The sequence below is a fragment of the Aulostomus chinensis genome, chromosome 2 (genome assembly GCF_037954235.1).
Source record: "Aulostomus chinensis isolate RoL2024-O1b breed Wild chromosome 2, RoL_Achi_v1.0, whole genome shotgun sequence".
Taxonomy (NCBI): domain Eukaryota; kingdom Metazoa; phylum Chordata; class Actinopteri; order Syngnathiformes; family Aulostomidae; genus Aulostomus; species Aulostomus chinensis.
The window spans coordinates 28,469,245-28,484,597 of NC_141321.1; the positions used below are offsets into that span (position 1 = coordinate 28,469,245).

A 15,353-nucleotide genomic window follows, 5' to 3' on the forward strand; every position below is an offset into this window, starting at 1 on the left:
GGAAGGAATCCTTTCCCAGTTTCATGGCAGTTTGTTTAACAAGCATGAAATTGATACAAATGGACTCACAGCACAATTTCATGCATTTGGACGGTGAGAACAGTGACTTAACCACGTGGATGTGTTCAACATAAATTTTCAGTTGGACTTTGGGGGTTTGAGTCCCACTTAAAACACAATATTTTACAAACCACATTTTCTCAATCTCAACCAAGTGCTTTTTTATGGTTAAACATTACCCCTCAGATGCAACATTTCGGTCAGGAGAGATCTTTATCAGACATTAATTAATGAATGACGAAGATCCCTTGTGACAAAAATGTTTTGAGACACAAATGCAGTTTGTGCTTTTTTTTGTTCTTTTCACCTTAGTTTGAGTTTTGATCCAATACCTGTGAAAGGTTGGATGTGCGTAAGGAAGAGTCTGCTTGTGCTTTAACCTGAACAGTCTTGAGCCATATTGGCACCTGATGCAACAATACTTGTAAAGTGAATTTCATTACAAAAGGCGGTTGTCAGCGAACACTGAAGAAGCCTAAAGGTAAAACCACCTGCAACACATGATGCTGCTTTGTGAAACAGGGATTTCCACTGTGACATCTTAACACTGACAAAATGAAAAGTACAAAGCCATGCAATAGATAAAATTTTTTGACTAATCCATGATCTACTGAACAGTGAGCCTTGATTTTCCCTTACCCGTACATTTTAGATTTATTCCACATGTAACCCAAATTAACAGGTTACTATTATCTTTGAAAAATCAGCCAGTAGGATTCTGTGACCTGAATTTTACACCATTTTTCAAACTAACATTTTTGAGCGCCTGCTAAGATAAATACTACTGATGAGTACGAATGCAAATAAAGTTCAATGCGGGTTAAGTGTTTTCTATTTGTTCTCATTACTGAGTTGTCCCTGTCAGATTTTCCTGGCCTGATATTTGGCACTGTGTTTTAGCAGGCCTATTCAGGCTATTTGGAGGCCATTATTCTGTGCTCCTGTGCGATGGGTTGATCTGTGATTAGTGTTGGGCTCTGTGGCAACCAACCTGCACTTTTCTTAGAGAATGAATAAGGTCAACTTGACCTTGACCACCTCCTTGGCTGAAGGAGCAGAAAGCATTTTCTTCCCCCTGACTTTCCCCTTTGATCGTGTGTGTGGGCCCCTGTTGTTCAACCTCATTTATACATGACAAACCTGCAGTACATTTACTAGAAATACACAATATCTAACATGTACAGAGACATGATGGGTCAAATTCTGGTGGTACAATTAATGAAAAATAGAGCACTGACAATGCTATTTCCAGTAAAATATGAACTAAATAGCATTTTTCATTTATTCTAATCGATTGATTTTTCCTGGCATATGTCTACTAATTTCTCTTTTTGGATAATGCACATGAAAATCCTGCAGCCATAGCTGGGAATTTTGATTCATACGTGCCAGTGTTGCTTTTGAAAGCAGGTACTTTACGTACACGAGGAAATATTTCAACAACGTAAGAAAATGGAGGCAAATTGAATGTGCTCATTTCCATTTTTATAAGTTGTATTACATATTTAATTTCATCGAAGCATTTTATGGAATTTATTTTGAATATAATAACCCTGTGCTCTGCTAGGCACCTACAGCTTTAAAATCTGAAATCCTTTAAATCGTTCCATTATCATCCAGCATCTGTAGGGTTTTTCATTTTAGATGAAAACAGCTACTACTTGTTCACTGCACTACCTTGTGGAGAGTTCCTCCAGCTGCGCTCCTGTTATTCTAACATCACTTTTCACCTAATTCAGATATGCTCATGCCATGAATGGCATAATGCAAATCCCACCTGTCAGCAGTCCAAACACATCTTGAAATGGAACATGAAAGAAGAGGAAGGCAGGAGTCCCTGTTTGGTTTGGAAGGTGGTGGAGGAAACAAGGAGGGGTCTATAATTTTAGCATACAATAGTACAGTAAGCCCAAGTATTTTGATTTAGCATGAACCTCTCCAGTCGGAGGCGCTAAAGCAGTAAAAATATGCACTGATTTATTGTTGGGAAGATTGTTTGTAGCTCTGGCAATTTATCTTTTGTGTTATGGGTGTGGTAGGTTTAGCTACAAGCAAGATAGATTTAACTGCTTTTTTTCCCCCACAGTAGCTGCTTCCAGCAGTTTCACTGCAACCAGTTATAACACAAGCTCACAACTCTTGCCTGCCCTGTCTGAGATAGAGCAGCACATCAAAACAGTCAACAGATGGCCTTTGGCTATCATCTGGAAAGCCTTCCTGGCCTGTGCTTCATTTGTGCTGTTGACAGCAGGCCACCGGGTTTGGCTGGGCTGATGAGCAGTACCTCTGCTGCTTTTGAATCCAAACACAGGTATTTAAAAACTACATGGTTTGTGGACTTGTTTTTGGACTATCATCAATTGCAACACAGCTCTTACCTGTAGCAGTTGTTGTCAAATTTGTTGTAGCTGGCAAAAGCGATGAGCACGCCAAATCCTGCTCCTAATGAGTAAAATATCTGGGTGGCGGCATCAATCCACACCTGCAGTAAAAAAGGACAAACAAAAATTGTTTCAAATAGTTAAGTCCACTTTTAGTCTTATATTTTCATCAAGATGTGCAAAATGATTTGAAATATACAAAAGTATGTATGTGCTAAGGTTTTTACCATGTGCTTTTTATGAGGACATTAGTGACACTGATCAAAATAGTGGGTTGGGTTAAATGCAGATGATGAAATCTTTTCATTTCTGTACAACAATAAAAAAAAAACAACTCCTATTTTACTACAGAGCAGAACTCTTATTCGTGAAGTCTGTAGTTAATATTTTGCAAGACATGTAGACTCTTTCTCCACCCAAACACATTGATCAGCTTTGCTGGTGACAGATTACATCTTAGGTGTGTGTACATTTATTTATGTGTACAACCAGGATAGGAGGTACAAGTGAGAATTCAGCCACTGACCTTCAGAGTAATACTACACCAAAAAAATAAATAGTAACACAAACAAAAAGAAGCCTCTATTACGAGAGTACAACAAAGAACCGATTTGAATCACAAGTATTAAAACCTTGGAGTTTAAACCAACAATGATGAATAATTTATCCAAACCAGTAGTTCCCGTTCTTATTAAAAGCAACATAATGGTGTACCGATGTTTTCCTGCTTAAGTTTGACAGAGTGCCATCCCTTCACTATGGTTGACTATACAGTCTAACTGCAAGACCTCCCTTAGCTTCACATGGTGCCACAGGTGGATGGATAGCCTTCAGGCCATTGGAGGTACAGTTGTATGCGAAAAGCCCCTTGTGTGAGACCTAGAGATGGGTAAATCACAAGTGTAGGTCACTCTGAATTTGGAGGAGAACGTTAAGGATACCTGAGGGACACCTCTGTGTTTTTTCTTGGTTTTCAAAGGGGAGATTGGTGTGATAGAGTGCCATCAATATGGCTGTGTATGCACTCTGACAGTCGTTACGACAAGTTTGGCTCTTTAGCGTTGTGGACTTGGGATCAAGATAGGGTTGGGGTTACTGCCTTCTCTCCTTCTCTGAGAAAAAGATTAATGCTTTCGTTAAAATTCTGACATGACTTTATTTCCTTTATTTTTTTTAACTGATGATTTAATGCCTCTAAGTTGCGAAAGCTTGAGGAACATTTTACCCCAGCTACCTCTGAGAGCTAGTGGCTTACGATCTTTGTCTCTGACCTCAAGGTTGTTGAGCCTCTTGAAATCAATGTGCAGATAAGCCCTTATGCCATCCATGGACCCTGGTAGAGTGATTCCTCGTATCAGCAACACAAAAAGGACCACATAGGGCATGGTAGCTGTGATGTACACCACCTGAACAAACAAGCAAACAAGTGACAGATGCATCATACAGGGCATGCGAATGGAGCTATTCTATCAATAATGTGAACTGTTTCTTGATCGCTGTAATCACAAAGTTTATCTACAGTTCCTCTTGAATTTACAATATTACATTTCAACGCTAAATTACTGTCCTTTGACTGCACCTGATAGCTTTTTGCCCACGTGGCAAGACATGGCAGAATATCGTGAGCTAAGATCTCATGGACTATGTCTGTACCTTTCCTGACGACTTGACACCTTTCCAAAGACTGAAGTAGAGGATGAAGACCACAACAACCAGACACAAAGTTAGCTCCCAGCGAGGAAGACCCAGGTCCTGGATACCTTTACTCTCATGGAGGTGCAACACACCCCGTCTACAGAAGGACACACAATGAAAATTAGATCTATTGTTAGATCTAAAATGTCATTAACAGACATGAAGATGCATTCTTTGTGTCAGCAGAAGATGACATAGAGTTGACTCATGTTTTATCTACTTTAGATCTCAAACGATTACAAAAACTGAGCACATATACTCTCCTAGGAGAAATTCTACATTATAATGGCTTTGCTGTCAAGAGATTTAAAAAAAAGTTGTGCATTGTTTTATTGCACTTTTCTAAAATAAAGCAGATAAGTCCCTCAGTGCCTTTTTCAAATACAAAAAAAACAGCTGTAAATATTAAACAGAACACTTGATTAGGTGTAACTTTATACTGTTTGACATTTTAACAGTCCAGTCGGGCCACCCAGGTTTTGGTGCCAGAATTCAAACAGTCTACATTATTGGCATCAAAGGTAAAGACTAGAGATGAATTGAGGGTCTCTAAGGATTATTATATATACATTATAGCCTCCCACCCTAAAGCAACATTTCCCATCTGGTCATATAAATGAAAATATGTCTCAAATGAAATCGTAACTCATTCCTTTTAACAGCAATGTAGATTCAAGGTGTCCATCTTGAGAAAGTCTAGCTAACAGTGAACATGCGGCCACCTGCTGTCTGGCTTTTTGTGAAAACAAACTGCCTCCCTGAATTTCTCTTTTACAACAACATCCAAAATGCCTTAAAATGGTTAATAGTCCCATCGGGAATTGTACCAGTTACACACCTACTGTCTGATCAAGGGCCACATTCAAAGGTACATGTGTTTTATTGTGACATAACTAAATAAGGAGAGATGGATGAAGTCTCTTCCTTGTCCGTGTAATTACAGCTGCGTGCTCATCCTTTGAATGTCTGCTCAGAACAGTGGGAAGGAAGTGTACAACCTCGATTCACAACAGTGGGTTAGGGGCAAGGTTCAATGATTGTGGCTACCTTGGTCAGAATGTACTTGGTATCTTGTCTGAATGACCAACCAAAACAGACCAACTTTTATCAATCAGGCCCAAAGTAAATTCAGACATTGTGCAAATTCAGAGTGGCCTACAGACAGTTAAATGTAGTGTCAGCCTCGTAATTATAGTCAAGTGGTTCTGTCCCTGGATCCTCCAGCCAGAGGCACCTTGCCATCAGTGAATGTGTGTGTGGATGATTAACTCTTGAGAAGTGCTTTGACTACTTATAACGTGGTTTATGTGCTATATACATGGAGCTGATTTACCATATTTATCACTTTGTATAAGGCATGACATGTAACTTGGACCTTCCCAAATCTTGAATTTGAATGGGTAAAATGGAACATTACTTTCCATAAATTGTATGGTATTTTAAGACGCTCGTCCTTCAAAATCCTCATCCCTCAAAACCCATTCTTGGCATTAAGTCCTAGCTCACCAATTACAATGACTGGTAAGAGAATGATGGCAATCATGCAGGAGAGTGGAATGTTCATTTAGGTTTAAGTGTAGGAGCTGTACGATTCCTCACAACACTTGGCATTGTGGGAGAGAGGAGGAGAAGGGCAGTATACCACCAGTAAGATGGAGACAGCCATAAAGTGACTGTGGCTCAAGAGAGGAGAGCTATGGGGGCAAAGTATGACTGAATGATGTTGAAAGACTCAAAACACCTAATGATTCCTTGAAGATCAACACTAATCTGCCCCTCTGCTGCTCAGTCACCCTTGACGCCGTTAGTCAGACACACTCGTCAACTGGTTTTCTTTTTTTCAAGCAACTGTGTGCCGCACAATTCCAAATGGTAATGGAGTAATTCAGCCGGTCATGTGATCAAACACCAACAACCAAGAATGGGATCAGTAATCTCTACAGGGCTGCACGTAGGTGTACGCATCAGAATGTATCTCTCTTTACAATGTTAGGAACACAAGCCTTTGGCCTTTGGCTTGATTATGTTATCAGTCTGCTAATGTTTTGTCAAAAAAGACCTTGGTCCTGAATGTCAGCGGTAAAAAGTTAGCTCTCCATATCAAAAACAGAACATGTCTTTGTCAACATTTTAAAAATGTTCAAACATAAAACAAGCTCGCTCAACGTCCCTTCATCTGGATTCCTCTCTTTGGCCACTTTGTGCTAATGATAGGGATAGCAATGAAAGCACACGCCAGCAGCTGATGGGAATAATCTTTAAACGTGTGACATATGAAACATTTTGTGTCCATATTGTTATTTTAAATGTCCTGTTACACTGCTGTTTCAAAGCTTTAATACTCACTCATTGTGTTTCCTGCAAAAACATTCTTGTTGGCCTATTTGATTAGCCTAATGTTTAGCAGAAGACAATCCATCTTTGTAGTGATGGAACTCGATCCTGAGAAGTAGTTCGTTTCCGGGAGACATTCTAAAGACTGGTTCATTGTTCTGATTTTGGGATTCAAAGAAATATTCAAAAGCCAGCCTCACTTTGAGTTGGATGAAAGTTTGCTTACAGATGAGTCCTGACCTTGACTTCTACCTGCACTGCACTTTTTCATCAGAGTGTGACTTCATTTGCATTTTGTATATGTCTTGTAATGAGACCTCTAACCCGAAGTGCCACCTCATCTTAAACGCATAGTTGTGCTTTGTAGCCCCTGGTACTCTGGTGCGAAGCACTCGCAGCCTACTCCTCTGCTCACTGTGTGTGCGAGGAAGTGGATTTTAGGATAGGCAGGGAAAATTCAGGACAAACTGAACAGAGCAGCGCTCTCCAAGCAGGAGCTGGTTCTTATCGTTCACCATTCAAATAAGCTGGATCGCTCACAGATGTCACATCATTCACCTTTTGAAACCATAAATTACACATTCTCACACATTTATATGACTGACCAACACTGGCCGGAGGGGTTTTATTTTACTTGGATGTCAATATCATAGGGTAAAACACTTAACTTCACTGTTTCCCTTCACATTTGTCTTAAGATGGAACACAAGCCAGATTCATTTTAGCAAGCATGTGATGTTATGAGTTGATAAACGGTTGAACAGATCCGATAATCAGGTTGCTTACACAAAATGCAAACAACTAAAATTGCAGGAACACGCATGATGAAGTACGTTCAGACATACAATCCAAAGGGACCAAGGAATCTGTGAACGTCCGTTTAAACTTTTACTTATCTTTGGCTGATACTGAATCAAAAGCTATAAGGTCTTTTGGGAGGCAGATAGCAACTTCAGGACTTCAGTTAATTTGGAAGAGATATTTAGAGTGTGTTCTCTGACCTGGAGGCCTCGTGTTGGTGGTGTAATGCCCAAAGGCCTCCTTGTTCATCTGATAGCATTGATAACACTCTGCCAGTAAATACTCACTGTAACATAAATCTGAGTCCCTTTGGCACAGTTACTCTAAACACATTTACTGTTATCATCACTCAGTTGAGCTGGTTATACTGCTATCATAACACTCAATGTTGCCATTAGTTGCTCTCTGTATACGGTAGACTGGCACACTATTGCATGCAGCCTGGTCTGTTGATTATAGAACAGGAAGGATCAGGCTGTCCACAAAAATAAACTATAAGACCTGAATCTCAAACACAACTGAGGGATTCTGATTTCAACTTGATTTATGTTATTAATTACAGTCAAAATATTATTCAGGAGAAGGAAATCTCACATTGTTTTGTACGGTGCTAGTGTAAGATCCTTCAGTTTGAATGAATCTACTGTAGATCTTAAAAAAAAAAAAAAAGTTGCATGTGTGTGCACTGAAAGAAATTATGCAACAAACATTTTAAGAGTATTGTTCTAAATAATACATTTAAATACGTTTAAATAGTCTGGAGAGCAAAAAAAAGAATACTATTGTTTGTTTTTTTCAATCATTTTCTAAATTTCTATTCTGTGGTATACATTATATATAATTACAGATGTTATCAGTCCATTAATTGGATACATGATTAGTGTGTTATCACAGCTGTTAGAAGGCTTAAGTTGAGGCCAACTGCACATATTGTCAGAATTTCTAGAGGGATGGTGAAAAAGGGACTTGCTGCATTTCCCACGTCTAACATCATAAACAAATATCACTCCACTCAGCAGTCTCTTGTCTCAGGAAACAAAGATTGAGGCGATAGCAATTACAGCTTGTGAATCATAACTCAGAGTCTGAGAGGTGTCTCTCAAGCTGATCTCTTCATATTCACCAAATGTTGGAAAAGAGCACTGAAATGTGTATTGCTGAATGCAAAATCAGAATTTGATTCTCAAATATGAGTCTTGGCAGTGCATTTTGTTGAATTAAAATATCTAAGAGATCTGGAAAATCCATCCTTCTATTCAAGTTTTACTTTCATAGCGAGAAAACTATTGGATCCACGACCTCAGAACCGGTCCCCTCCCAGATTCAATATAGATTATGGCTTGAAGTATTTTCTGCAGTGCACCTCTTTGTATTAGACATTTAGATAAAACTGTATTTGATGTTCTTTTAAGGGATATTTAATTTATACTATTTACAGTATAACAGACATGTCAAAGCTCATGCAGTTCAACATTTTGGAATACAACAAATTCAGTCTAACATATGACAAACTGAAATCTCATGTTATCAGACATAATTGTTCATATCATCCTGTTTCAAGTAATTTGATAAGCTAATGACGCTAATCTGAGAGCGCACTTACATGAGATGAACCATAACATCCCTTAAAGTCTGGTGTACAACAAGTGATGTGGAGGGAGTGTGAATGTCCCGCTCGCTCACTGTGTGGTGAACAAAGTAGTGAACCTACAGTTTGAAGTGTAAACTTGACACCATTCAGTGCAGTGAGTGACAGTGTACTATAAGAGAGTACTCTACAGAGTACTGTAGAGGCTGACACAGCAGTGGAGCTTCACTTCTGTGATGAAATATAAAATCTAATCTGCAGGATTCCTGAACAAATGTCGGGGTCCTACAACTTGGTGATGACGTACTCATGCACTTAGACGACTCAAGGTCACCAGGCCACGCGAGAGTTTACTTTTAATTTTTTTTTTTACCCCAATGTTGACTCATGTTCGTCTGAGTAGCATTAGGTATGTAAGTGGGGTGGAGCCTTTAAAACGCACCAGAGTCTATATCCTACTGTGATCACTGATTTGAAAAAAAATGTTTGGGGGCTTAAATATCATAATAACGGATAAACTATGGCCTCACTACTCCAACCACTGATGTGTGCTACTTCTCTAGATTTCTTAAAGGGTCACAGTCCACCTGGACTATGACTTCCTGGAGTCTGGCCTTTGAATGATAAAGTTTCATTCTTCTGAAGGTCACTAGTCATTCATTAGGCTTGAACTTTCGTGTGAATATTGACCTCATGGTGGGTAAAAACTTCTACCACTTAATTTTGGTAAATAAAGGGCTATTATAGACCATGAATGGTATTTGGTAGGATGCTAAATGTATTTTGTGCGGCACGTTTGGCTTGTGTCCCTTGTATTGTCCAAGTTATTTCACACATTTCCTCTGGGTTGCTCAGTTATTCTTAACAGAAGCCTGGGAAGAAGTGTCTGTCTTTGAAGTATAAATAAATGGAGCTTTTTTCATGCGCTTCAAAGACTGCATTTGACCTTTTTATGTATACACATAGTGCACACATTCATGTTGCAGTGTCTGATCACCTTCTTGTAGTTAGTGGTTCCTTTGGTATACAGGTTATACAAATATCACTCAGACACCATCCCAGCTGTGTAAGCACAATGCTGAGGGCTGCTGCATTGTGATATACACCAGACACTTTATGATGTCAGCAAAGTTTCTGCTTACATGTTTCATAATTGCATGCCAGAAAGTCACGTTTGCCCCAGACATGATGCACCAGTAACCTCGAGTCTCATTTTTGAGTGCTGAGTTTAGAGGGTTTTGTGACTTGTGATTCCGAAATTTTAGTCAAGCACATTGAGACAGTTTCTTTCGCTCCCAATCGTGCAGTATTTTCATGTAATTCTGTGCCTTTGTGTAAATTTTGTGTAAGATTCACTGTTCACCGATCTATTTAAACTTGCATTTGTTTGCAGTGTGATCTGAGAGAAACGCCTTCTCAATCCTCTTAATGTCCGGTCATATGGTATAATTGACAACAAAATGATTCTGAACCTGAGTTTGAACCTTGATATGAAATCGTCTTTCTCATCAGGTTCTCTCAAGATACATTTCTTCCCAAATTGGATACACTGTTAATGATGTAATTATGTACCCGAGCCACAGTTGGATAGATTAATTGGTGTGATAGGTGGAAATCACTCACTCATAGTACTCTGCTGCCGGTGTGATCTTGTACTTGGCATATGAGGTTCCATTGCCGAGGATGGATCCGTTAATGGCTTTCGGGTCAGTGCAGTTCTGGCTGTTCCAGCTGTTGCCACACTTGAGCCACGGCAGCTCACTGGTCATGGAGGAGAATAGGTAGTGGAGGGACCAGGCGATGATGACGTTGTAGTAGAAGCCAACATACAGGGCTATGAGGATCACTGTGTATCCCACACCTGCCGAATTCAGGGAAGGACACTTTACATGATGCTCTTTGTATCTAATCCAACTTGCAAACTATATAAAGTAGGATCTGAACAACACCGAATAGCTTTTAGTAGTGCAAGGAAGTCCACTGTAATATTGGTGACTTGCTATGCAAAAAAAACATATGTCAACTGTTGATATAGGTTTTATAAAAAGATTAGCCTCATATTACTGAGCACTTAAATGTGCTCTTAAGGCAGTTCTTCTGTTTTTATTTCATAATCTAGGACATTATAATCAACAAATTACGAATAGATTAAGTAAAAACTTGACATTGCAGACATGAAATTGAGGCAACTCGTGTGATATCAGCCTTAATCACACGCTGCAGCTCTGGGAGGATCTATCGCAATGAGTTCTCACAGTATTTGAGCTCTTATCCATCTCCCAGGATGATTTTAGTCCCTCACCAAAAGATATCACTCCCACAAGAGTGCAGTTAAGGGTACGTGCTACACTTCCAACAGTAACCAACAGTTGGGATATAGTACAGTGCAGAGTAGCATGTACAAATAAAAGAGGAATATCACAATATTCAGAAGTCCTTGTCTTAAATCGGAAGCATTTTATCCGCCACGGTATGGAAAGTCATAAATGCAATAATAAAGGTGGATGTTCATCAAATTGGTCTTCATGATCTTGAGAAGAGTAACTATAATTGTCATTTTTTTATCTTACTTTGGGAGACGTCTGCTTTTCTGTTGGTTTTTACGCCATAATTTAGGCAAAGTTGTGCTTCATTTAAAGAAAAACAAAAATCCACAATAGAATGTCACTTATAGCTGGTATTCAGAATAAATCGATATACAGCCTATCCCTAATCTAGTACTGCAGCTACGGGTACCTACCTGACAGTATTTCAAACACTGCATGAAATACAGCACTGATCAGTTTAAGAATACAAACGAAGTGAAGACTGATTAAGTGCAGCGATGCTTTTCCAGATGTGTGTGAGAGCTCTCCAGTTCTCACAGTCCTATCAAGTACGCTCATGTGATAGTAAACTCTTCCGCTGGTCTTTAATAGATCCTGATAGATCTGTTTTTGTCTTACTGATTAATTTCATTCATTCCCTTTATTTAATGGACCCTAACTGTATTCTTCTCCAGGCATCGCTCATTTTGGGGAAAAAAAAAAGAAAGAAAGAAAGAAAGTAACACTGCAACCATAAGCAGAGAGAGATTAAAGAAAAATCAGAGAGGGGAATTTGAGAAAAAGATGATGTGACAGAAAGATTCGTTACCATTGGCACTTATGAACCCATTAGCGTCAAAAGACAAGAACAGTAGGATGAAATGAAAGGGCAAGACACTTGAAGGAGGCAAAAAAAGAGCAGGACTGAACAGCAAACAAGAGGTCAGACAAAGGCAGAGGTAAAGAGTAGTGCAGGTGCACACATGTGTGTATTCGTGCATTTCTATGCACTGCGTGTGGTGTGTCACCTTTAAAGACAGGGCATATCTTCCAAACTGTGGCTGCCCCTTCCCTGTTGTACTGGCCCAAGGCAAGTTCCATGTAGAACAATGGCATCCCCGCGATGACCAGGAAAAGAATGTACGGGATCAAAAAGGCACCTGGGGAAAAGAGGAATAATAATTACATTTTAAATAGGTGCTGATGTTTATGCTAGAAACAAAATACATTTAACACAAAATCCTGGATTTCTCATTTTCTAAACCTATTATGAAGATTCTCAGGATGTGAGCCAGAACACACAAGCGAAAGATATTGCTGGCTTAAGATCGTTCATAATAGACAGGGAATTAATAAAGAGCAAAAATAGTGCCAGATATAACAGAGTGTGTGTGTGTGTGCGTGTGTGTGCGTATGTGTGTGTCCAGGAATGTATGAAAGCAAACCTTACATGACAGTGGTTGGTGACTATGTTAGGGCTAGCTCAACAGTGTTTTTCAACGCATCGGTTTTTGGACGTTGAAATTTTGACGCACAGCTGTGCATGTCATCACTGGGGGGATTGGGCAGGGGTCCAAAGAGAACTAAAGACATCGAGATAAATGGAGACCTATCAACTTAATACCGTGTAAATAATGACTGTAAAATATTTGCTTTAATTCTTAGTAAAAGATTTAAAACAGGATTATAAAATGTAGGTGATGAAGAGCCAATAGTTTTGACGCAAGGTAGGCATACTCACAAATAGGATTAATTCTGAATATGATTGACTTCTGTGTTGACTATTAGATGTGTTTTAATGTAGAATTTGGAATAGAATTTTTTGCAGGGAAAACATTTCACGATGGATGCAATATGTCACGAAAACTGGCTCACGGGTGAACAGAAAGATTTCACTCGAGGTTTAAAACGACTAGTCTCGTCTCCTCAAGGCTATTTTGCTTGTCACTGAATTAATGGCATCCCATGTTGAAATAATCCATCTTCAAGTGATTTCAGTGAATGTAAAAGTTGACAACTGCTGTCTTATATGTCTTCATTTATTTTTAAGGACAAAAATGGAATGAATTTTTTTTTTTAATTTTTTTATTGATTAGTATTAAATTTCTTCTCAATAAAATACATAAAATGAAATGCTCACTTAAATTACATTATTATATGATATAGCAAGAGACAAAGTTAATCAAAAGGTATAGGCTGAAGCTCATGCTCATTATGCCTACCCTTTTTTTTTACAAAAAAAAAACTTCAGCAAGGCATTCCGTAACATCATAAAAATGAGTAAGTGGTTAGAAATGTCTTTTCTCCAACCTTAAATCAACAAAAACTTTTTTTATTTTTTTGAACAAGAAATGGTTTTACAAGAAATGGTTTAGAACAAAGACTGATTAATGTTCTTTAATGGTGAATTAATGAGAATTTTCAAACTCCCTCTTTTCCCAAAAGTAATACATATTGGTCTTTGACGCATTTCCAAAAAGTGCTTTTCAGCTTTTGAAAAACTCCACTAATGTGAATTCCATGGATAAAAATTTGGTAATAAGATTATTTTGAAAACCCAGAGACAAAAACCCACAAATTTTTTTCTGGTCTACTGTCTATTTTGACATGAATTTCGAAAAAGGCATGGAAACGATCAGAAATTTTTTAACAACAAAATGAAAGGATTGTATTTTAAAAATGTACCCTTGAAAATCAAATACTGAAATGTGGGATGGGTAAGTCCTGTGTGTTGTTTTGCTGTAATAAAGACACAATAGTGCATGCATTTGTCCCATTTTAAATATTCCAAAAATCTTTTCTGTATGGTAAAACAGTTTAACCGGTTGAAGTTCTTAATGGTAGTTATAATCTAATCTACTTTGAAAATAACTTTTAACCTTTCTGTTTATAATTCCAGGATAATTCTATGTGAAATGGACCAATATGAAACTAAACTTTACCTTACTACTTTTTTTTATGTCAACCCCTGTGATACCCCTCACTTTACCAAGTTTGTCTTTCCATCTTGTATATGATCAGGTGGACTGTTTACTAATCCAATATGGGTTTTTGCTTTGAGGTGGACTTCCACTGGACAGTCACTTAGCAGCCTTGGCTTCCTGGCTGCTCTACCAGCTATTGTGAGGTAGCTAACTACCACAGCTAACGGTTTAGCTTCCACGGCGCAGCGTCACCTTTCTAATATACGCTTCTTCTGCTATCATGACAAGTATTACGATGAATATAAGCAAACCAGGAATATGAAGTAAATGAAAGAGGTGAGGCAGGTCATGCTGGATGTGAAGCTAACAAGAATATCTTAATTGCATATAAAAGCTGTGAGATTAGCAAACCTGTGGCATGTTGAAGGAGAAAGTTGTGACTGAGCAGGATCTGTAAATTTATCTGCACCAGTGTTTACTAGTCAGGATGTCAACGATAGAATAAACTCATGTCAACTATCTTTTAATTCAAGTACTTTTCAAGGAGGTAAAAAATTACTCTAAATTACATCTACAAGTGTACTCTGCATCTACTATGCCAATAAAACAACATTAAGGTATACCAGAGCACTGATGGACAGAAAATAGAAAATAAAAAGCAAGTCTACATTAATACGGGTCAGTAAGTTTAAAGTGACAACCCTTCCAGTTTTTAGGAAGGAGCGCGGGCGAGTTGGTTTAACTTCATGCACCAACTGGGCGAATCAGTAGTTTTTTTTAAGTATTTGTGGATCATATGACTGGATAAAGAAGATGTGGATTATACAGTGAGCTTGACCGTTTTGTGAACAGATTTTTTGGGGGCTATTTTGCGGCTGCTTTGTTGTTATTAGTGTCATCCGCAATTAGCTTCAAGCTAAATAGACATTGTTAGCCCTTTCTACATTGTGTAGCCACAAAGAGAGAGAAGAAAAATCCTTTGTGAGCTCAGGACAGCTATTTGTGGGTACTTGAAAGGCAAAATATACCTTTATAGCCATAAACCTTTGACTAATACATTAAAAACTACGATTCAGAAATTACTTCTTTACCCCGAGCTACCCCAACCCATGACAGCTCTGTTCCACGTGTTTCAGAAAGACATTTTGGGTTTTTTTTGTTCCAAAAATCCTATAACTGATGGACACTTCAGATGATATATTTGTCGCCGTTTAATACAAATCACAGTGTACAGTTGGGAGAAGTATCTGTATTTTTTATTTAT

General features: G+C 38.5%; 1 protein-coding gene and 1 long non-coding RNA gene across 9 annotated transcripts in view; one reads left to right on the forward strand and one right to left on the reverse strand.

Annotated features, from left to right (window-relative positions):
* LOC147269669 (uncharacterized) overlaps nt 1–15,353 on the forward strand; it is a 145,796-nt gene that overhangs the window by 28,305 nt on the left and 102,138 nt on the right. The window lies entirely within an intron of this gene.
* slc6a2 (solute carrier family 6 member 2) overlaps nt 1–15,353 on the reverse strand; it is a 28,590-nt gene that overhangs the window by 8,603 nt on the left and 4,634 nt on the right. For 4 of the 6 annotated variants that reach the window (XM_086188879.1, XM_086188889.1, XM_086188925.1 and 1 more), the window contains 5 exons: nt 12,194–12,325; nt 10,483–10,720; nt 4,095–4,233; nt 3,713–3,847; nt 2,439–2,542 (listed from right to left, as the gene is read on the reverse strand). In XM_086188879.1, coding sequence (XP_086045005.1) covers nt 2,439–2,542; nt 3,713–3,847; nt 4,095–4,233; nt 10,483–10,720; nt 12,194–12,325 — 748 coding nt within the window. Of the gene's footprint in view, nt 1–2,438; nt 2,543–3,712; nt 3,848–4,094; nt 4,234–10,482; nt 10,721–12,193; nt 12,326–12,615; nt 13,150–14,500; nt 15,288–15,353 lie in introns of those variants that run through there. The other 2 variants (XM_086188906.1, XM_086188897.1) reach the window with 2 other exon arrangements.